The sequence below is a fragment of the Chenopodium quinoa genome, unplaced genomic scaffold, assembly GCF_001683475.1.
Source record: "Chenopodium quinoa cultivar QQ74 unplaced genomic scaffold, ASM168347v1, whole genome shotgun sequence".
NCBI lineage: Eukaryota > Viridiplantae > Streptophyta > Magnoliopsida > Caryophyllales > Amaranthaceae > Chenopodium > Chenopodium quinoa.
Genome location: NW_018744080.1, coordinates 3,147,539 through 3,170,340, shown reverse-complemented (window position 1 = coordinate 3,170,340; position 22,802 = coordinate 3,147,539). Strand labels below are relative to the sequence as shown.

General features: G+C 34.4%; 2 protein-coding genes and 1 long non-coding RNA gene across 4 annotated transcripts; all 3 read left to right on the top strand.

The window, feature by feature from the left end:
* The first annotated feature begins 562 nt into the window (after nt 1–562).
* Nucleotides 563–2,318, top strand: LOC110691373 (glutathione S-transferase T3-like). Its single transcript, XM_021868291.1, has 2 exons — nt 563–636; nt 1,337–2,318. Exons 1-2 carry the CDS (start codon nt 563–565, stop codon nt 2,316–2,318), a joined length of 1,056 nt encoding a protein of 351 aa, XP_021723983.1.
* A 951-nt stretch (nt 2,319–3,269) lies between these two features.
* LOC110691372 lies at nt 3,270–4,072 on the top strand. Its single transcript, XM_021868290.1, has 2 exons — nt 3,270–3,475; nt 3,532–4,072. Exons 1-2 carry the CDS (start codon nt 3,270–3,272, stop codon nt 4,070–4,072), a joined length of 747 nt encoding a protein of 248 aa, XP_021723982.1.
* Nucleotides 4,073–7,252: 3,180 nt separating this feature from the next.
* Nucleotides 7,253–8,837, top strand: LOC110691504. 2 transcript variants are annotated; one of them, XR_002505309.1, is made up of 3 exons: nt 7,253–7,753; nt 7,964–8,048; nt 8,311–8,837. It is a non-coding gene; the product is annotated as an uncharacterized LOC110691504 (long non-coding RNA). The 2 variants fall into 2 exon arrangements; XR_002505308.1 differs by lacking the exon at nt 7,253–7,753 and having other exon boundaries at nt 7,760–8,048.
* The last annotated feature ends 13,965 nt before the right edge of the window (nt 8,838–22,802 follow it).

Below are 22,802 nucleotides of genomic sequence, written 5' to 3'. Positions count from 1 at the left end.
CCAACAATATTAATTCCATATTCTCTATCTTTTAATTTTCTCCACTACTTTTGGTTTTTTTAACAATTTTTTATTCTTCCACCAACGTCACTACCTCCATATTTTATTACTTTCTCCAATTTCTCCTAAAACTCCGTGCATGGAGAAATGGAGTAGTATTTAAAAACCGTGGGAGTATATATGTAGTGATACTTTTTGTCATCCTATAGATTGAATATTTCCCCCAAAATACCTATCATGTATCACCTATTATGTATGCAGTGATACCTTTTTCCATTCTATTTATTTGCTAACAAATAGCTGCTATGCGCTAAGGGTTAATCGAGGGTGCATGAAATAAGAAAACACATAAGATTCAAGGGTTGATACTATAAAATTAATACAATGTATCAATTTCTTTGAGCTGATTATTTATAGAATTCAACTCAATCTCATACTCCTTACGTTTTTAAATACTTGATCCACTTTCCTTTTCCGACTGTTTAAAAATTCTTGATTCATTGAAAGCTTTTCCAATGTTTAATTAAATTCTCTCACCTAGTGGACCCAACTATATTAGAGCATGGGCATTGGTGAGTCACAAGCCTACTCACAACACTATCTCTCTTCTTCTGAGCTACCTTACCATTGCATACGGTGACTCGTTACATACTCACAAAGAGGGGAAGCAACGTTTGCTGATGCTCTGATGAGTAACTGACATATGCATGGGCTTTGCTGACTCTTTTATAAAGGAATCTCATATTTATTTGTTGGTCCAATTACCACATGACAACTCATCCAAATTGCTGAACATTTGCATGAGATGTTGTTTTAGTCCAACAGCTCTCCAACGGCTCTATTATTTGGAGCACTTTCGTGTTGATATTATTACTCTAACGGTAATTTTTCACTTCATTTAAACATATTTCCAAAAAATAATTTCACCAACGGTATAATTATAATTTTTCACCCTTAAAATTTCACTCTTCTTTTTTTCATTATAAAAATATTTTGTGATTATGGATCTTAATAATCCTAATTACGGAAGTGGTTCCTCTCAAAATAATCCAAATAACCAATCTTCCAATTCTCCAAATTTTCAAAGTAATTTTCATTTTGATCCAAATAACCCTAATAATCCAAATGCTAAAAGGATGTTATTTTAAAAAATTCCTAACCAACCAACGCATCCAAACCAACAATTTGTACAACAATTCCCAAAGCAAAATTACACCCAACAATTCTCAAACCAATTTTTAAACCAAAATTTGCAACAAATTCCCCAAAATTATCCTTCTAGTTTTATGTTCCCAATGTCGTAACATTATGGTGTGAACCAAATAATTCAAAACAGTCCAGCAACTCCCGAGGGAGAAAGAAGTAGTAACTTAACCCCACCCGATGATCCAAGGGTTCCACAACAAGCCAATGATGATGCTGATGGTGTTGGTGATGATGATGTTGTTCAAGGTCCCCACGAGAGCAACACTAATGTTAGGGAAGAAAAATCGGGTGCAAAAGAAGATGATGCCCTAGTTTCGGCTTGGGTAGAATGTGCAGTTGAAGATCCAGAGACGGCAACTGATCAAAGTTTGGCCGTAATGTGGAGGAACATAAAATCCCTTTATGATCAAGCCAGAGAAGAAAATCCATCCACCATGCGCCCTAGAACTTTAAGATCTATTAAAAGTCGGTGGGAAAGAATAAATAAAGATGTGAGTATATGGGTTGGTTGCTATAGTGAAGCGAAAAAAAGGTATAGGAGTGGTACCAACACTCATGATGAAATGACTGAAACTCATGAAATATATAGAGGTACGTGTAATGGTTCACGCTTTGGTTTAATTGGTTGTTGGGAGATGTTGAGAGAGTTAGACAAATGGAAGCCAATGGACCTGGATTTACCTTCTAGTGATGGTGGCAATTCGAAAAGATCAGAACCAGATACTCCAACTGATGAAGGTCCAAAAACTCATACTCGTCGCCGTCGTCCTGACGGGGTGAAAGCATCTAAAAGAAAAGGTAAATCTGTTGTCAATTCTGGAATTCAAATTGGGGGTAGTTCTGAAATTAAAAATTTAGAGTCGTTTACTCAAGCCCTATCAGAGATGAATGTAATGAAAGGTCAACACAAAGATGTTGATGAAAGGCAAATTGATGTAGCAGAACGTATGCTAGAGTATCAGAAGGAGCGAGATGCCATCAAAGCTCGCAAGAAACAAGAAGAAAAAAGGTTCAAGCTATTTAGTGTCCTTCTTGCAAAACCAATTCTATCTGAAGAAGAAAAAGAAATATATCTAAAATTAAAGCAAGAATTTGCACATCTTCTAGGCTAGTTTAAATATCAATAATAATATAAAATTAGCTCATTAATGAGAAATGTTGTAAAATATGACCGACATGCAATGCTACATTGAAATGTCACATGTTGACAAGAAATCTGTAAGCAATAATATCAGAGGATCTCATCTTTTACTGTTTTTTGTACCCATACATTGAATTGTCATACAAAAGAAATCTACAAACCTTATCAGAAATGTAATCTTTTTGAGTTGTTTATCCATTCAATGAATTACCAATGTAAAAAATCTGTAAACCTTATCGAAAATCATATCTCATATACTTGTGTGCCCATATCATAATTGTTTCGGGGTTTTCTGATGTCCTGCGGGAGAGTTACAATTCTGAGACTGGAACCGGACGCCTGTACCTGCAAAACAAACGGATGCTCCGGACGATTGGAGATCCGCCTCCGACGGTCAAGTTAGTACTTGATTAAGGAGTAATTAATGCGGAAATAAAAGTAATTGGGTCTCTCTAGGTGAGAGTGTTAAATGTGCGTAATCTCCCTTAATGAGGATTAATGGGCATATTTATATCCTTGGGATGCGTGCCAGTACTAGGTTTAGGTTAAACCTAAGGCTGACTGGGCCTCCCACAATGATTGGGCCTTGTTGGCCGGTTTTCCCATTTGGCATGGGTGGACACGTGTCACATTTCAATTGGTCCAAGGAGGACGAATCTCTTGATGACACGTGGCAGGCTCCTATTGGCCTACATGAAGGACACGTGGCGAAACCTGGCTGGCCCACGTGTCGGATGCTGATTGGTGGATAAAAATCCCCTAATCAATAATAATTACCATCCATTTTTTTGAATAATTTTAGAAGTTATAAATAAGGGGGATACACTTCATATTTCAATACATAAATATAAGTATTATTTCTACAAAAAAAAAAAAAAAAAAAAAAAACTCTCTCTTCCTCTCTACCAAAAAATATTACAAAATGAACTCTGATTCAAATTCTTCTAGTTCATCTAGTTCTGGGTTATTTGATTACATGGTGAACGACTATGTAGAGTGGCATGAATCAATTACCCAAAGGCGAAAAGAAGATGAATTGATCGAGGAAGCGATCAATACAACTGTTGTTCCCTTTGTAACATCAACTTATCAGACCCCTTTCACTCTTGAACCTACGTACCAAAGGTGGTATGTACCAAGAGATCGAGAATATGCTGATATTAGTTATATAACGATTACTTTAGTCCCCAACCATTGTACCCTGCTAATATGTTTCGTCGACGGTTTCGCATGCGTAAGAATGTGTTCACACGCATTGTTAATCAACTAAGCGAAAGTGATGTTTACTTTCAACAAAGGCCGGATGCCACCGGAAGACTAGGTGCATCCCCCCTCCAAAAATGCACTGCAGCAATTCGAATGTTAGCATACGGTACATCTGCCGATGCAGTTGACGAGTATCTTAAAATCGCGTCAAGTACTGCAAGAGAAGGTTTGGCTCACTTTGTTGAAGGGGTCGTAGCTCAATTTGGACCAGAGTACTTGAGGAGGGCAAATACTATGGATACTGAACGGCTCCTCCGTGAAAGTTATGCTCGTGGATTTCCTGGTATGATGGGCAGCATTGATTGCATGCATTGGGAGTGGAAAAACTGTCCGCGTGCATGGAAAGGAATGTATCAAGGTAGAAGTAAAACAACAACGGTGATCTTGGAGGCTGTTGCTTCGCAAGACTTGTGGATATGGCACGCTTTTTTGGAACCTCGGGTTCTTGTAATGATATAAATTCCTCCAACGGTCTCCGGTGTTCTCTGATATATGTGAGGGAAAAGCTCCAGAGGTTACCTTCAATGTTAACGGAAATACATACAATATGGGTTATTATCTTACAGACGGTATCTATCCGAAATGGGTAACATTTATCCCAGCAATCAAACATTCACAAACTGGTAAGCACAAATTATTTACCAAGAAGCAAAAGAGTTATCGAAAGGACGTTGAACATGCCTTTGGAGTGTTACAAGCTCGATTTGCAATAATACGTCAACCAAGTCTAGCATGGTCGACCAAAATTTTATGGAAAATTGTAATGGCTTGTATTATCATGCAAAATATGATTGTTGAAGATGAGCGAGATGGATATTTGCATTATGATGCAACTGAATTTATCAATGATCAACCGCAAAATGTAGCTGAATCATCAACTAGTAACAACAACCAACCATTTACTGTGAGAAGTGGACGATTGGATAGGCTCAATCTAAATGGTTATATGGAAAATAGAAATAATGTTCGTGATAGGGAGACCCATATTTCACTAAAGAATGACTTGGTTGAACATATATGGGGACGTTTCGGCAACGAATGAAGAGATGACAAAAGTCGCTGTTAATGAATATTGTATTTTAAATTTTAATGGATGTTTTTGTTAAATAAACTATGTTATTAATATATTGTATTATTTTTGTACTTTTCATTTCAAAAATTAGAATTTTTTTTTATTAATATTGTACTATTTATAATGCTCTAATTAAAAAGAAAAAAAATTAAAAATGTCTAACTTTTTTTAATTAATTATGTAAGTTCAAAAATTACAAATAAATAATAGAGATTAATACATATTTTTAAAAATATAAAATAAAACAAGAGTGAGAAAGAGAAAATGATGGGGTAGTTAGGAGAGAGAATGGTGAGTAACCTCACCATTGTAGATAAATAAATAAGGTGACTCACACTAGTAGCTTAAGATAGTGGAAGGTGAGGTGGAAGATAATTTGGAAAAAAAATAAATAAAAAAGATAGTTGAAAGTGAGGTGGAGAATGGTGAGTAACCTCACCAATGCCCATGCTCTTAATTCCATATTCTATCTCCTTCAATTTTTCCCCCTACTTTTGGTTTTTTTTACAATATTTTATTTTTCCACCAACCCCACTACCTCCATATTTTATTACTTTCACCAATTTCTCCTAATATGCGCATGGAGAAATACAGCAAGTATTTAAAAACGAAGGGAGTAAAACTATGCCGAGTAAAGTGGTGCACACTTTAAAAAAAAATTGAGGGTTATTTTTCTTGCTTTAAATGTAGTTAAAATTAAATATGATAATTGTAGTTAAATAAAGATATCTTAATGAAAGTTATTTTTTTTACTACCTCCGGTCCAAATTACTCGCAACTTTGAAATATTTTACATCTCACAAATAATACCTTAAAGTTGCGAGTAATTTGGACCGGAGGTAGTATATAGTAATAATTCATACATAGTATTAAAGTTATCAAAATTGAGATTCCACTTTGAATTGTAAGGGAATTTGATATATATATGTGTTACAGATAATAGTAGTCATTATATTCAAACGTTTTTATTTCTCACATAAGAAGGTTTTTTCTTTTGTAAGCTTAGAATATTTTGATTATCCAATTTTATTTTAACAACAATTATTTTTACAATCTATATAGGAGAATTCGAGTGAAATGATTTTTAGTGATTGTGAGTTGTGACTATTCACCATAATTTTATTTGGTATATATGTAAACATATACAAAGTATGAATTTTCAATACTCGCATAATATCATATTAGGTATTTTACAGAAAAATTCACTTTATTATTCCCAGTTATTACTCACCTTATTATTTTAATCTCAATTATTAAATAATTGAAAATAATCCCAAGATTCCCAACTATAAGACTAGTCTTCTCAAAATAGTCTTAATTAGCTTTATATTTACAAGTTTAATAGGTAATTTGAGTGGCGTGTCAACTTCAAATTTATAAATTTTCTTTTTAATTTTGTGATCATCCTCCATCTTCCCAAATATTTCTAACTAACTCAGTAGCAACCATGTTTTTTTGCAACCATCACTTTTCACCATATTCACCTGCCAGCCAAGCTGCCACTAACTATGGCTGCCAAAGTCCACATACTCCCCAAAACAACCACCTTTCTTCACATCATCCTATTCTTCATGCCTTCTACCATTTTATATATCACAAAATTACAAGCGCTACAATAGTTTAGACACTAAACTATCCAAGACTCCGTTAAAAAAAAAAAAAGAACATCCAAGACCTTTTCCAATATCAAAATCAAATTAACCAAAGGAAAATTTGTTAGTTACTACCTTAAAAAGGGGCCTTTTGTGAATTACTATCCTAAAAAAATTGTTAATTACTACCCCTGAAATAGAGTAATTCAAGTAACTACTACCTTTTTTCTTAATGAAACTACTCTTTTTTTTTTTTTTTTTTTTTTTTTTTTTTTTTTTTTTTTTTTTTTTTTAAAAACCGCCGAACATTTAATTAATCAAGGGATAAAACATTCGATAGTACATAAGGATCAATCTCCATAGGGCAATGATTAATCTAAGTTTGTTCAACACCAAACGGGATTAATTTGCAAGATGATGCGCAACAAAGTTGCCCTCTCTCTTTACATGAGACCAAGCTAAACAATTCAAACTACTACTCAAAGAAAGGACATCATCTAGTACTCTATCAATATCTGAGAAGTAAACTGCAGCAGCGGACAATCTGTTGATGATGAGGGTCTGACAATCCGACTCCAAGATCACATCTTGGCAGCCATATATATTTCCTAGCAAGCCTTATCGCCATTAACATAGCCTTCCCTTCAGCAATCTCTGGTGGCCACCACGCACTAACTCTTCTCGTTGCAGCAAACAACACCGCTCCTTTGTCATCACGAGCAACAACCCCAAGTCCCACCCACCCTTCACTTGCTAAACTTGCATCAACATTAATTGTGACTATTCCTGCCTTCCTGGTGGTGGGGCAGACCACTTTGAGGGGTTCTTTTTAGCTCTAACAGGGCCTACTTGATAAATCACACTACTACAAAAATGAGGAAAGGGATCTATAACAAAAGACCCGTTAATTAATACAACGGGTCTCTTTAATATAAAAGATATGACACATAGTGATAACGAGTCTCTTATATATCATATGGCCCACCATTAATTTTGAAAAGATGGAGGGAAAAAATAAGAGACCCATGGTTTGACTTAACGAGTCTCTTATATATGTAAGGGCCCACCACTTTAGCAACTTTTTTTTTTCTTTGGGTTAACAGCAAAACCCTATCTCTTGTCATTTTCCATCACCACATCCCATATTCCCATTCACGCCGCTCTCTCCTCTTCTCTCCTCTCCTATCATCTTCTATTTCTCCTGGAGCAAAAACACGTTATTGCCATCTCCTTTTGAGCGTCGGTGTCGCTTCCTCCTCCTCCACAATGCCCGCGTCGTTTCCTCCTCCTCCTCGATGTCGGCGTTGCCTCCTCTTTCTACTTAACACCGCCGTCGTTGCTGCGCCTTATTTTATTTCATCACTGTCAATAAAGCCTAATTTAAGGCTTTCAAGATCAATTTTTACCATGAAATTTCAAATCTGGAGTTTTCTTGGTTAATTTGGCTAAATAACCAAAATTGAAGTGTTTAAAAAGGTAAAATTTCATTTCTATTTCATTTTAATAATTTTACAGGTTTTTTGCTGGGTGATTGAGTTTTATCTTAGTGATTTTGGGTTAAGGTTGAGTAGTTTTAAGATTTTTCCGTGGGTGGCTGGGTTCATTTACGGGTGGTGTTGGTGAATTTATATTTGAGATCTTTATACTTAGCTGAATTTGTTTATGTTTTTATTTTGAAATTTTTAGTTGTAGAATTTGACGAGATGTGGTGGAGCTTTGATTGAGTTGCCTCAATTTCATACTCCCAATGACTCCAAGCAGATGCTTTCAGGTTTTTTTTTTTTTTTTTATTATTTTCTTCTGATTTTTTTTTTACTTTCTTCAGAATTTTTTCATGTAAAAAAAATATAAATTCATTTTTTCATTAATTTCTGAGGGATTTTGGAGTTTTTGTGGTTTTTTTCACGAGTATTTAAGATGCGGCGATGAATTTAGTTTGAATTAATATAAAATTAAACTTATTGTATTGTTTATTAATTTGTATTTTTTTTATTTTAATTTTTTTTAGCTACTCGTATTTTTTTTTTTTGAAGGAAGGAAATTCATTTTGAGCTCTTATGAAGGATTAAATTTGGTCTTTTTCCTTAAAAAAAGGTAAGTTTCTTATGATGAATTTGGGTGAATTGTAGATGCAGTGTCGAGGTAAGAGGAAGCTTTGGAGATTAATCCTAAAAAATTGACACAGCGTGGTGTTTGGAAAATGCTCATACAACACATGCTTTTATGGTTCTTGACATTGATGAGGCTCGACCTTACTTTGAGAAGGCTGCTGACTTCTTTCAACAAGTTGTTGGTCTACTTGCAAAACACAAAACTCCCAAATACAGAGGTAGCAAATGGAGTACTGAAGTCGTCTTGAATTAATTGTAAATATGAATTTTAATAAATTCAACCAATTATTTGTTGGGATTTTATGTTCTAAGCTATGCCCCCAAGTTATTGAAAATCTAAGCTGTACCCATGTTTTTTCAAAGTTATAAGTTGTGCCCTCCACTTCACGGTATTTTATCAATAATACCCTTTGACAACCATATATGTTAACGAAAGCTAAGTTATTTTATGGACAATGGTGTCATGACGTTATTTATTTGACATGTGTTCTATTCTAATTGGTTTAACACTTTAAAAAAATTAAAAAATCAGAAAATAAAATAATAAAAAAGGTTATTGTTAACGTCAAAGGTTATTGTTAATAAAATTAATGAGGTTGTTTGAGATTCTTACTTGGGTTTCTTTCTCTTCTAAATTATCATGACACCATTGTCCATAAAACAACGGGTTGGGGTATGTTTGTGCTCCATTAATAATTTAGAAGAGAAAGAAACCCGTTGTTTGAGATATGGGGTATGTTTGTGCTCCATATACTCTTCCAAGAGTAGCTTATATTGTACCCCAAGTAAGAATCTAGAAAAGAACACTTAGGATAACATTTGACTTTCATCACCCTGCCAAGTAGTGAGTCCTCTCTATGCACTAATCTCCAAGATTGCTTCCCGAGGAGCGCATCATTGAAAACCTCCAAGTCACGAAAACCCATTCCCCCAAGGCACTTAGGTGTACACATGGTGTTCCAAGATTTCTAGTGTACCTTCTTTTTCGTTCTTTGTCACCCAACAAAAAAGAGCCATAGAGGACCCCATGAAATTTGTCACCGAGTGTGGGAACTTGTACACCCCTATTAAATAAGTCGGAATTGCTTGAATGACTAATTTAAGAAGAATCTCTTTCCCGGCTTGGGACAACAATCTTTCTTTCCAACCCTGCAATTTCTTCCATATTCTATCCATTATAGCACCAAAGACAACTTTTTTCGATCTCTCTGAATAGTAGGAATTCCTAAACACTTCTCACGTCTATCCACTTGACGCATGTTCAAAACACCCATCAGTTCGCTCCTTTGTCCGACACTCACTCCTTTACTAACGAAACCTTCGATTTTTAATAATTATTTTTTGACCAGATGCTACTTCATATTTGTTGAGTAAATCAACTATCACTTCGGTTCACCCTAGCAAAAAGAAAGCTATCATCTGCAAACAACATATGCGAAACTATAGGTGTAACACCCTCAAATCTCCCTCTACGGAAATACTAGTATAATACGTATAATTATACCGTAGAGATAGACTTAGGTGTATTACCGCCGCGTGATTACGCAAGGCTACTCAACTTACTAAAAATAACAATACTTTGCAGCGGAAATTTCAATAATCTTCTTTATTAATAATAACCATAATAGTAACCAATGTTATGAGTACTCAAAATAAATACAAGACCAAATTCCTATTTAGTGAAAACCAAATCCCGGGACTCCAATGCATCACTTTATTCACTTCACCTGAAACAACACTGCTTACCATTACGGTAAACAGGGCAAACCAAAACAAATAAGAAGCACGGGTTAGCAAATTAAAATATGCTAAGTACGGTAAGCGCAATATAATTAAACTCAATTTATTTGCAAACTTGCTTTTAAACCAATTTCCGAAAAAATTCCAAACTCATGGTTTAAAACCAATTCTCAATATTCCAATAACCAATAAAACCAATGCCAATTATTTAAAACCATTTCCTCATATTAAAACCAATTTCTCATAATAAACCAATAAAACCAGTAAAACCAATTCCTCTCCTAAGTGTGCACCCCCAAGCTATTCTCCTCATTTTACAAGGCTATTCTTAAGAAAAGACCCGGTCATGCAAAGTCCAAGGCCTTATCAATAAACCAAATCCGCATAGTGGGATTACTAACATGCTTATAAAGCATAATAATAAATCAATGATTTAATAAATCCTCTTTTAAATCCAATAATTCAACCTTTAATGAAAACAATCCAAACTCCTTTTCAATAAATCCAACTTGCTTTCAAAATCAATCCTTTTTAAACATGAATAATAAATTAATTAATCAAAACATGTTATAAAAATCAATACTCCAATTTAATTATTAAAACTAATCCTTTAAACATACTTTTAATTCATAAACCATAATTCAATTCAATCATAAAATCATTCAAACATGTTATTCAAATCGATCACTTTCAAGGTATCTAGCCACCTAACGTACCTTGATCTTCACTTAGCCAACAACACTTCAAAAGAACTCTCAAGTAGCTTGATCAAAAACACCCTACAAATAAATATAACCTTAATCAATATAAGGTTAACAAATAATCACAAATAATTAAATTAAACCCTCCCAACTATATGTACATGAACCTCTTAAATTAATTCAACATGAACATTATTAAAATCTGATTTTATATAATTAAAACTACTCATAATAATTTCATATTAATCTCCCATAATAATAATAATAATAATAATAATAATAATAATAATAATAATAATTGAATAAAAAAAAAGAGAAGAAAAGAATTGGATTTGCGTAGGAAATAATAGGCAGAACTTTCAGAGGCTATAACTCCTTTGATATAGCTCCGAATTGGGTGATTCTTGAGCCTAACCTCAATAATTTTTCAAGAGGAACAACTTTCTGTGAAATGTCACTACCCAAAAAACTAACCAGAAGTTCCCGAAAATTGGCTTCAAAGATGAACGGGATGATTTGTGTAAAATTGAGGAGAAGAAAAGAAGAGAATTGGTGTGAAGAATGTGAGAGGTATGAAGGGGTATTTATAGGCTAGTATGAGCATGAATTATGGTAGGAAAATGTAGGAAGAATTATGGTAATTAGGGTTTAAGAAATTACTTGGAGAAGTGAGTAAAGATGTAAGGAAAATTTTGATATTTGAAGGGATTGCGTATAATTGAATATGGAAGGTATGTATGTCATGAAAAATATTAAGGAAATTGAGATTGCTTGGGGAATAATTAAGAAGAATGAATGCCAAGAAAATATAATAATTGGATATAAAAAAGATGGAGAATTAGAATTATGGAAAGTAGGAGATTTTAGGGAGATAATTAAAAATATAAATTACCAAAATATTTTCCCAAAATCTTCATGGGATGGACGAAATTTTTGAGCTTTCCTAAGCTTATATTTTTGGCCCTCCTATTTAGTATTTAGGAATATATTTTGCTAGTTTTAAGGAATTAAAAATAATTGTGTAAATAATATTTATTGTAATAAATAATTAAATAATAAATACCAAATATTCACCAAATAATTTAACTAAATAAAAATCAGTTTTTCATAGGAAAATCCGAAATTATTAGCTAATTAATTGCGATTTTCGGACCTATTAAATAATAATAAAATATAACTTTTGCCTTAATTAAAATATTTGAAATATAAATAATCCGGTTTTTTAAATAGGATAAATGGATAATAAATTTTATCCAAAATAATGATTAGTTTTCAAAATACTTTTGGCGCCAAAATTCAAATATCATTTTGGCTCCAAGATTTAAATAGTAAGTTGAATTACTAAAATACCCTTTTTAGAAAATAATAATTAATTAGGAAAATACGTATGAAAATACGGGGTATTACAATAGGCCCACTCCTACTCGCCTTAGCTCCATGAATCTCTTTTCTCCTCGCTTTATTATGTTTCATGTTAGAGAAAGCATCCGCTACCAGAATAAACAAGTACGGGGATAAAGGGTCCCCCTGACGAAGCCCCCGTGAGGGGTTCACCGCACCACACACTCTCCCATTCACAATGAAGGAGTATGAGACAGTCGACACACATTCCATAATCAAATTCACCCAACGACCATCAAATCCCACAGTCAACAAAAGTTTTTGCAAAAAACCCCATTCCACCCGATCGTACGCTTTACTCATATCAAGCTTCAAGGGTATTGTTCCTTTTCTTCCTCGATTTCTCTTTTCAACGTATGAAAAATCTCAAGAGTAATAAGAGAATTATCAGTAATAAGTCATCCTGGTACAAAAGCACTTTGATTTTTCGTAACAACCCTAGGCAGAATATTTTTAAGTCTGATGATGATAGTCTTTGAAACCAATTTATATAATACATTACATAAGAGCAATGTTCGTCATGTTTACCCTGTTTGGAGACAAAGTACCATGAAGAATGTTACATACATAATTAGCAATATCGTCCCCAATGATGTGCCAAAATCTTTGATAAAATTTCGCATACATTCCATCCAGGCTCGGGGCCTTACATGGGTGCATTTGTTGGAGAGCTTGAAACACTTCGTCCTTTGAATATGACTCAAAAGTTCTGCATTATCTTTGTCAGAAATGCTCACACTAACATGTTCAAGATTCTCGTTCATACTCGAATGTTGATTATTAGAGGAAGTAAACATTGACGCATAGTAAACACTAACAATTTCGTCCAACTTTTCTTCATCCTCCTGCCATATCTAATTTTCATCAAAATCCCCTTTATTCTATTCTTCTTCTTCCTTTGTGATGCTTTATGGTGAAAGTAACTTGTATTTTGATCGCCGTCGCACACCTCTAAAACTCGAGATCTGAGATACCAATATGCTTCATGCTTATTGTGTAGGTCATCAAGGATTTTCTCCAACTCAGTACACTTGTCATAGCTTACTTGGGTAATCAATTTTAGATGCTCGATGCTCCTCCCTTAAGGCTAGCTCTGCCTTCTCAATTTGCTGCCCCAGATCATCAAATTTCTCTTTGCTCCAAGTCATCAACCTATTACCCATATATGATAGCTTCCCCACCACATCCAATCCTCCTGACATAGATCACGCATTTTTCACTTCGGCCTTACAATTCTCATCCAATAACCATGATGTCTCAAATTTAAAGCTCTTCCATTTTTTCTTTTTCTTCTTTGCTCTTTTAGTTGTTCGAACCACAATGGGGGTGTGATCCAAATTACATCTCAATAAATGCTCCACATGAGCCTTCGGGAATAAGTCACACAAGTCATAGAAGCAACAAATCGGTCTAACCTTTCCCTTACACACGAATTTACATCCTTCCCTTTCTCCTAAGTCTGCCATTGCCCTTCAAACCCCAAGTCCCGCAAAGCACAAGTGTCAAGCACTTCTCTGAAATTTGCAATTTCCCTTCTCTCTCTATCCACTCCCCCTGCCTTCTCTTCGTGTGATAATAATTCATTGAAATCACCCCAAAGATTATAGGAAGTGTTGTATCTTCACACAGGTGGTTTATAAGTGTCCAAGTTTTTTGCTTATTCTCGGACTCTGGCCACCCATAAATCCCCACGAATGTCCACTCCACGTCTCCGTTTGTCACATCCCCGCATATGTGGTTTTACAAGAACGAAACAGTTCCAACGTAGGAGACTCATTGGAGCTGACGGGGTTGGGTGTTCCCAACCTCCGTCAAATCATGCAAGTCATTGTTTTTTCTCCTCTTCTTCCTTTCATTATCCCCTTCCCCAAAGGATCACCTGCCATCCCCAATCTCCTCTTAGTCACATCCATCATCAAAGCCTCCCCTGCCTTCTTTCCCTCATTCCTTTCAACCCTCTTCCACCCTTAGCTTTCTTCCCACCCTTCTACCTTGTTGCACCAAAAAAGAAGATATTATTAGCTTGATTTAGGTTCTGACTCGAGTCATCCTTCCTCACCACCATTGACTTCTTCCCCTCTAATCTCTGCTGCTCTGTCTCTTTAATAACAGAGGATGTCACATCAGATACATTCTCTGCAATTAAAGAGTGTTGTTACTCCCATAGGCTGCAGCTTATTCACCAATTCTCCTCTTTGCATACTACTCTCAATACGAGGTTGACTCTCAGATAAATTATCCAAGGAGTCCTGCTGTTTTGTCACAAAAACCAAGCACTTTTGAGCAGAAATTACAGCTAGTTCCTCTGTATATCTTTATTCAAACCCTTCCTTGAAGATGCCCTCAAATACATACCCCATCCCACCTTTTTCAATTTCTCTTCTTCCGACTTTGCCATGCAATATTTTTCAGAATGGCCAATGATTCCGCAAGCAAAGCAAAAGAATGGAAGTCTTTCATAATTGAATTCTATTTTCACTTCGTTTCCTCCTTTTGTCTCAGATCCATTGATGCCTACGAATGGGGTTCTTGATGTTCATCATCGCGCGAACACGTCTGTATTCATCCAAGCCTAGGACATCCTCTTCAATTTCTATGAATTTGCCAAGTCCAGATGTTAGGGCTTTAATACTTTCATTGGATCTGCAATTAAAAGGGAGTTTACACACCCTAATCTTGAACAGAGAGTGGTCAAGCACAACCTGTTCTGGTTGTTCATCTCCCTTGATTTCCTTAAGCACGAGCAATAGGATCTCCCAATACCACGACCAATGAAAGAATTGGAAAGCAAACAGATTAGGGCCAATTGCTTTAATCACCAATTTGTGTGCCATCTTCCTAACCTTCATCATTGTTCTTTTAAAGGCCTCAACATTATACAAGCGTTCGGTGTTTAATTTCCCTACCTATAGCAATTCTAGGTTATTGTTTCTCTTAGGTTCCTTTATGCATCCAAGGTAAACTAAGTCTCCCTCATCGTCCTCTACATGAAGAGCAGAGCATTTTGAAGCAAGTTCTTCGGCCATATTGCCGGAGATCAGGCGTCCAAGGCGGTGAACGGAGAGCGACTTTTCTTGCGAAGGAGGGAAACCCTTTCTTTCAAGGGAGGTCTTAATGAGACTATGTACTTAAGCTTTTAATGAAATCATTATTCGTCTAAATTGTAATTAATGAATTTTAAACCTTAATTAATTAGACAAATCCTTACACCACATACCCACCACCTCCGGTAGCCCCCATTTACCACCTTCGGCAGCTCTCGCACCACGAAATCCACCCCCTCTTGGTCATCCACCACAAAACTCACCCCCACCGTGACACCCACAAAAATTACCACCTCACCCGACCCTTTGCCTTAACCCTTAAAACCCATCCCCTCCCATTTCCCCAACCCCAATTACCGCCCCTCCCCTTCTTCTAGCCTTCGAAAACTTCCTAGACACGTGATGGGGCTATGTTTCGTTGTAGGGAATGGGAGGGGGACGGGTTTTGTGGTGAGGGAAGAGGATGGGGTGGGAGTTGTGTCGGGGAAGCGGGAAGGAGGTGGGAATCGTGGTGGGGAACAAGAGGGGGTGGATATTGTGGTGGGGAAACGGGAGGGATGGATTTCGTGATTGGGGATCGAGCAGGGGGAGTGGGAAAGGAGCTGTAGGAGGTGGTAATTTAAGGGGCCAAAGAGGGGCCGCCAAAGGTGGTGCAATGGTGGTGGGGAAGTGGTACAAGGGTTTATTAATTTAATTATTTCAGGTTTAAGAGTTACTAAATCAAATTTAGACGAATAATGATATCATTAAGAGCTTAAGTAGGCTGATTAGTGAAAAGACAGTATTTTCTAGAATTAATCTGTTTTAGGTGTGTTAATTAACAATTTTTTTTAAGAGGTAATAGTTCACAAATACCCCTTTTTGAGGTAATAATTAACAAAATTTCCTTAACCAAAAAATAATAATTGATTGTCAATTTCAGTTCATTCTTCATCTCCAAAATAACAAACCCCTGTCAGAAATTTGAAACTCTTCGGATTGGAGTGTATTTCATTAATTCCAATATATAGGGTCCTGAATATGAGTCCTAATCACGTTAGTAAATCTCAAAAGATGATTATATGATATATACAAACTATATCCTTCTATAACATAATATTTAGAATATTAATCATATATTCTATCAATCCCATTACCCTTCAAATCATATTCGAATAGCTCAAGGTAAACTAAAATTGGGTAAGAGATACAGCAAATCAAGTACGGTGTATTTCACCAAACCAAGAAATTTAAGCTTAATTTTTTTTTATTAAGTGAATGACCCACATTAAAAAAATCATAATCCAACACATAATTGATAATTAGGGTATGAACTCACTCTTGCATTCGAAATTTTGATTAAAATTAAACCCAAAATTCGTTTGTTTTTTTTTTAAAATCATGCTTAATTTTAAATGCAAGCCAATTAAACCAAACCAAAAGATGGAATCAATCTTATTTAGAAAATTGTGAGAAAACAAATGAAAGAAGAAGGAAACATCTTAGGAAAAATTGTCTAAAATAAAACAAACTTTGAACGATCCGCCAAAAACAAGACAATCTTTTGATTATTTCTAAACTAGTTCTTTGCCCGAGCAACGCTCGGATATTCACAAGGAAAAAAAATTATATTTACCCTGTTTTAATAAGTGTTACACTTACTGTAGACAACCAAATGTGTCTCCCCAAAACCAAACCCAGTGATGAATACCTTTCACGTCATTTGATTATCGAACAAAGTGAAAGTGTGAAAGGTCTAGTGATGTGGATGTTTTTATTAAAATATTTCTCTTTCTATTTTCAAAATTATCTCTTTTCTTACTCTATTTATGAAAAATAGCCAGTCCAATTTGGTTTGGTCCATGATTAGGGTCCAATAATAGTGTAGTTGGATTGGGCTCAAAAAGGGCTTTCCAATGATATATTATAAGCTCAATTCCGATGAATTATGAGGAAGTTATGGATCGAATTAAGGAAAATTGCTCCCATTAATCTGAACTTTGTCTCGTCCGCCCAAATTAATCCCAACTTTCGTTTATTATCTATCACTCTCAACTTTAGGGGGTATTAATTTCTATTGCACCCAACAGGTCATCCAACCTGATGTAGCAGGTTACTTAGACACGTGTTAACACGTGATAGGTCCAAAAATAATTAAAAAAAATAAATAAAAAAAACTATAAAACCCAGCCACCACCCCCCATTCCCGGAAAACACTCTATCACCACCCCCACCCCGCCGGAAATTCGCGCCCACCCGCGAAAACCCCTTCCCCGCTGCCGGAAACAACCACCCATTCCCTTCCCCCACCCGCGAAAACCCCTCCCCAAGAGCCCAACCACCCTCGAAAACCCCTCCTCCCCCTCGAAAACCCCTCCTCCCCTCGAAAACCCCTCCCAAGCAACCCAACCACCCTCAAAAACCCGTCCCTAACAACCCAGCCACGAAATCGGCCACAAAATCGGCCTCAATCGGCGAAGTTCAGCCACGAAATCAGTGACAATAGCCACGAAATCGGCCACAAACGGTCGAAATCGGCCGGATTAGGGTATTCAGCCCCAACATCGGCCATTTTCAGCCATTTTCGGCCATCGGTGGTGCTATGGTGTGCGTCGGTGGTGTTCGTATGGTGGGGCAGCTGCTGATTTGTTTTAAGTTTTTTTTTTTTTTTTTACATTTTTTTTTTTCTTTTTTTTTTATTTTCTCTATTTTTCTCAACCAATTACAGGTTGACACGTGTGCAAAAAAAAAAAAAAAATCACAAATGCTTACCTGATTTACCGGTTGCAAGTCATTTGGGTGCAATAAAAATTAATACCCCCTAAAGTTGGGAGTGATAGATAATAAACGAAAGTTGAAATTAATTTGGGCGGACGAGGCAAAGTTCAGATTAATGGGAGCAATTTTTCCTTGAATTAAATTAGGCCAAATGATTTCAAAGGTGGCCCAATGATCTAGAGGAGGACCAATTAATTATTATTCCTAAAGTAATTAGGATTGATTTTAGTCTTCTAGGAATATCTAGAAGGTTCTCTTTAATTCTGAATAAATTAGGATTGATAATTATATTTTTAAAAGATGTTTTATTTTGAATAAAATATATCAAATCTTATTTTAAATCTGTTTGGACGCATAATTACTTGTAACTGGTTTTAAAGGTAATTACGCGTGTAAAAGCGCGTTGTACTTTTGAACCAGCGCGAGACGACAGAGTCATCGCTAGGCACTAATTTTCGTCGCCTGGTGTTGGCCTTCGTCGTCTGATGACGAGCTTGTCGTCTAGTGTTGACTCCTGTCGTTTGCGACATGAGGTATTTTATTCCGAATATGTTTTTTTTATCCCGTGCTATTTTTTCTATAAATAGGGGTCGTATCTCTCTGTTTTCAAATCATCGACATCTACAATCTACATCTACGATCAACACCCAGAATTGCCTCTCTCTCTAAAAGCTAGAAGCTCTATCTCTCTCTTCTCTTTCTAAACCTTCCCTCTTACAAAATTCCTCACTCATTAGTTTTAGACACACCTAGTCAAGTTCGAAGTTGCCTTCGCCCTAGACGTGAAAGGTTTGATATTTCTGAGGGTTTGGTCCCAAATCTCTATTTCAGTTATTTAGTTTAATTGTTTGATTTATTACTTTTCCTTGAAGTTACTAACGTATGTGTTTTGTTATTAGAAAGAGGTACGAGGCATCGAAGTAAGTACTTTAATTGTTTTTATTGATGTTTTGATATAGATATCATGCTTAGATTATTTTGTTGATTCCTAGTATCATGTTAGGATGTTTTATTGCTTCCTAGTATCATGTTTAGGATTAACTAAGATTTCTAATATCATGTATGATTATTATAATGCTTCCTATTTCTTTCCTAATACCATTTTAGTGTCATGTTAAGTTAAAGATTTGATCTTTATTATTTAGTGACATGCTAGGGTTTGTTATTAATCTTGTTAGTATCATGCCTAGGATTTTGCTAATAATATTATGCTTTAATATGATTATGATAATTATGATTATTATGATGGTTATTATTATGATGATGATTGTTATCATGTTGCTTGATGTATATTTATTGTTATTGCTTGATCACGCCTTTTATGCATGTTTAAAGGGAATTTGTACTTGTAATCACGCTTAATAAGGTAATATATTAAATATCTTTTTTAGGGTTAATATGATGTAATTCAAGTGATCGCCAATAATAAATTTATTTGTGCATTAATATTCAACCAACATAGATTAAACAGGTTTAGGGTAAACCTATTGATTGTATGTTAGTCAGAAAGCACACATGAATATGAGAAGAATAAAGTAGAGGCCTATTTTTAGGGCAAGTTTAATCTCTTTTAGGTTGGATTTGTACATTCATCTTCAAATTTCCAGTCATGGTTCCAGACCTATTGGAGTTTACGATCTCCTGGATCGTTAAGGGGTGTAACCTTCACCCTGCGAACGGTTTACAAGTTCCTAAAACTTGTAAGAGACTCTTTTACTCTAGCTTCCTCCCTTTTGGACGCCACCATGCTTAAGTGCATGATCACAGTGGGGCTCAAGTGTGAGATGTTTGAAATATTCCATACACTTACCAAATCCGGCCGTATTTTATAAGTGTTACATTTCTTTTTTTAGACAAAGAACTACATTTAAATATTATATCTCTCTCCTCTTATGGTCCCCACCCAAACCACTACTAGTTTTTCATTATATTTTTCCTCTTACATCCATTACTTTTCAATAAACTACTAACCCCACTATCTTTCTTTAATAAGTTTTAATGCTTCAATTACCCCACTTACCTCTTATTTTATTTGAGTCAATTAAATTGTCTTACACTTATTAAAACACGGAGGGAGTATATATTATTATAAGTTTGTATTTGTTTATAGATTGTGTATATTTTTAATATTTTATTATTTAAATTTGTTGTTATTGTTCTATTATTTAGACTGTATATTTTTTTTTTAAAAAAATAAGGCTGTATATTCATCAATTATCCTTTTATATTCTAAGAAATAATAAAAAAGAAATAAAAAGCTTTTGCGGGAATTTGTTTAATGTAAACGTGACACGTGTAATTCTAGAATATTCCTGGTGATTACTTAGTATATAGTATTGATAATGCAAAATTTAGGGAGTATTCGCTTTAAATGAGATATTTTACCTATTACCTGAATAATCCGTAAACATTTTTTTTATTATTCATTTAATAATTTTATTAACTCCTTATTAAAGCTTAAGTACTTTAAATTTAAGCAAAAAAAACAAAAAAAGATTCTGAACATAATTTTTAATGTCCTACGTTTTAATAAATTCATTTGGTTAATAAATGATACCAATGCAATTTGTTAGTGAAATCAAATATATACAAAAATATATGCATATTAACAAATGCATATTTTTAAAATCATGTCTTGCCAATGGGTAGTAACTAATTATCACCTTTTATATACACCCGGGTGCACATAGAGGTATGTGTAGGCAAAAGTAGTTTTAAAGAAAATATACTGGCTAACAGGCTCTTTCACAAATTAAGCATAATATTTTAAACAAATTTTTATTTTATAACTAAATGTAGTGTTCATATGAAACAATTATTAAAAATAACTATGCATGACACGGGACCTAACCTAGTCTTTTGAAATATTGGAGCCAATAAGAGATTCTTCAAAAAATTACCCAAAACTTTATAATCATTGGAAGTAAGTTTACAAAGTCAACTTGATTTCAGAATACACAATATTCCTTTATCACGTCAAATCACCACCCGATATACCGAATCGTCGTCCAGCCTACCGTGACCTCCTTTGTGGAGGAGAAACCGTATACTACTCAAAATTTCATTCAAATTTATGTTTGAGTTGCTTTATAGATAAAATTTCATTCCCACTAACAATTTCTATCTCAAATGGTTCAAATTACTCGTATATAAAACATAATTTATCTTCGAATTTGAATGAAAATCTGGGTTCAACTACTACCGAAATAACATTTTAACGAAATTAAAAAAAATTGATATGTCAAACGATTCAATTTCTTCCGTGTTAGATTTTAAATAAATTTTCATAGTAACTTTCCATAATTAATTATATTACAGTTGTGATATGAATATGATTTAGAGCTAAAAATCATAAAATGCTCTTTTCAAAAGAAAATGCATTATCAACCAAATAGATTTATAGAGTTCTTTAGTCGTGAGAGAACGATATGACATTTTTGTAGAAATTATAATAAGAAGATTATGATTATAAGATTATTTAATGAATTTTATTTATCAACTTGTTTACAAGTATGATAAAAAGTGATAATTTAAGATTTTATTAACACCATGAAACATGATTATTATTTATTACTCACTCATATCTATTAATGGATGAGGTCATGTCAAAAAATAATGAATGAAGTAATTAACAAATTACATTAAATTAATTTATGATTTAACAAATTATGTATAATTATAAAAACAAATAATATACTTAACAAAAATATTATCCATGAGAGTGGACAATAAATTTGATGCAACATGGGGTAAGATATATTCATTTATTAATAATCAATAAATTTGTTAATTATTTTTATTACTAATTTAATCTTAATTTTAATTTAATTGTGAAGGAGGTTTTTAAGCCGAAGATTTGATAAAGAAGATTGTCTAGCATGAACATAGTAGGATATTCAATTTCATAGTAATATATCTTATTGCAGAACAATAGGATCATATGTTAGGCAATAACGATAGGAACACATGTACACATCCTCATGAGCTTAGGGTTTATGACAAACGCACTTCAAGGCTGAAGAATTTGTTTGAAATGAAGGCTGCAGAAATTCACAAGAACCCTAGGTGCCTCAAGTTGATGCATCAAATAGGAACCTACCAGACGGCAAAACAATTTCAGAAGCTCGTAACAAGAATTTCGACTATGTCATTGCGTTTCCAGAAAATTGAATTGTTTAGGGTGCCTAAATATTTTGTTAAAGTGAAGTAGTTTAAGTAGTATTAGGATATTGTGTGTCTTGGTTGTTTCTTTTGGTTGGCCCAATCTCTTGTAGGGGTCCTATGTAGTACGGTAGTAATGACAATCTGGTATAGATGCCTTAATTTGGCCTTTTGGGTCCTTTTGTTGGCTAAGGCCCAGTAATTAGAATGAGTGTCTCGTTTTACAGCTGTATTATTGGCACAGTTTAATATTAGGTAACTAGTGTGTATGGGCATTTGGATGTGTTAGCCCAGTTTAGCATGCAACCTTGATTTGCCCACCTTTATGACCCAGGTTTAATATGTTTACTTTTGTGATGCTTAATTATCAGCTAGTATGTAATCAAATAGTTAATTTGATTTGAATTGGTGGACTTTGATTTCTAATGATGGAATGATGGGCCTAATTCAATCAATATTTAACCAACATGGAATGACTACATTAATTATATTAATTAAACGTTACTTGGTGTCTAAAAAAATAAAAAAAATTGTTAATTTTAGAAATAAACCAAAAAGATGTACTTAAGTATGGTAATTGTATTTATATACTTTTTTTTTCCTTTTTTTT

What these genes read in the sequence shown, in the direction of transcription:
- LOC110691372 (XM_021868290.1), top strand. Translation starts at nt 3,270, where the DNA reads ATGAACTCTGATTCAAATTCTTCTAGTTCATCTAGTTCTGGGTTATTT. An exon ending in GAACCTACGTACCAAAGGTG is followed by an intron (nt 3,476 to 3,531) that starts GTATGTACCAAG and finishes CGATTACTTTAG; the next exon opens with TCCCCAACCATTGTACCCTG.
- LOC110691373 (XM_021868291.1), top strand. Translation starts at nt 563, where the DNA reads ATGGGCATTGGTGAGTCACAAGCCTACTCACAACACTATCTCTCTTCT. An exon ending in CTACCTTACCATTGCATACG is followed by an intron (nt 637 to 1,336) that starts GTGACTCGTTAC and finishes AATTCAAAACAG; the next exon opens with TCCAGCAACTCCCGAGGGAG.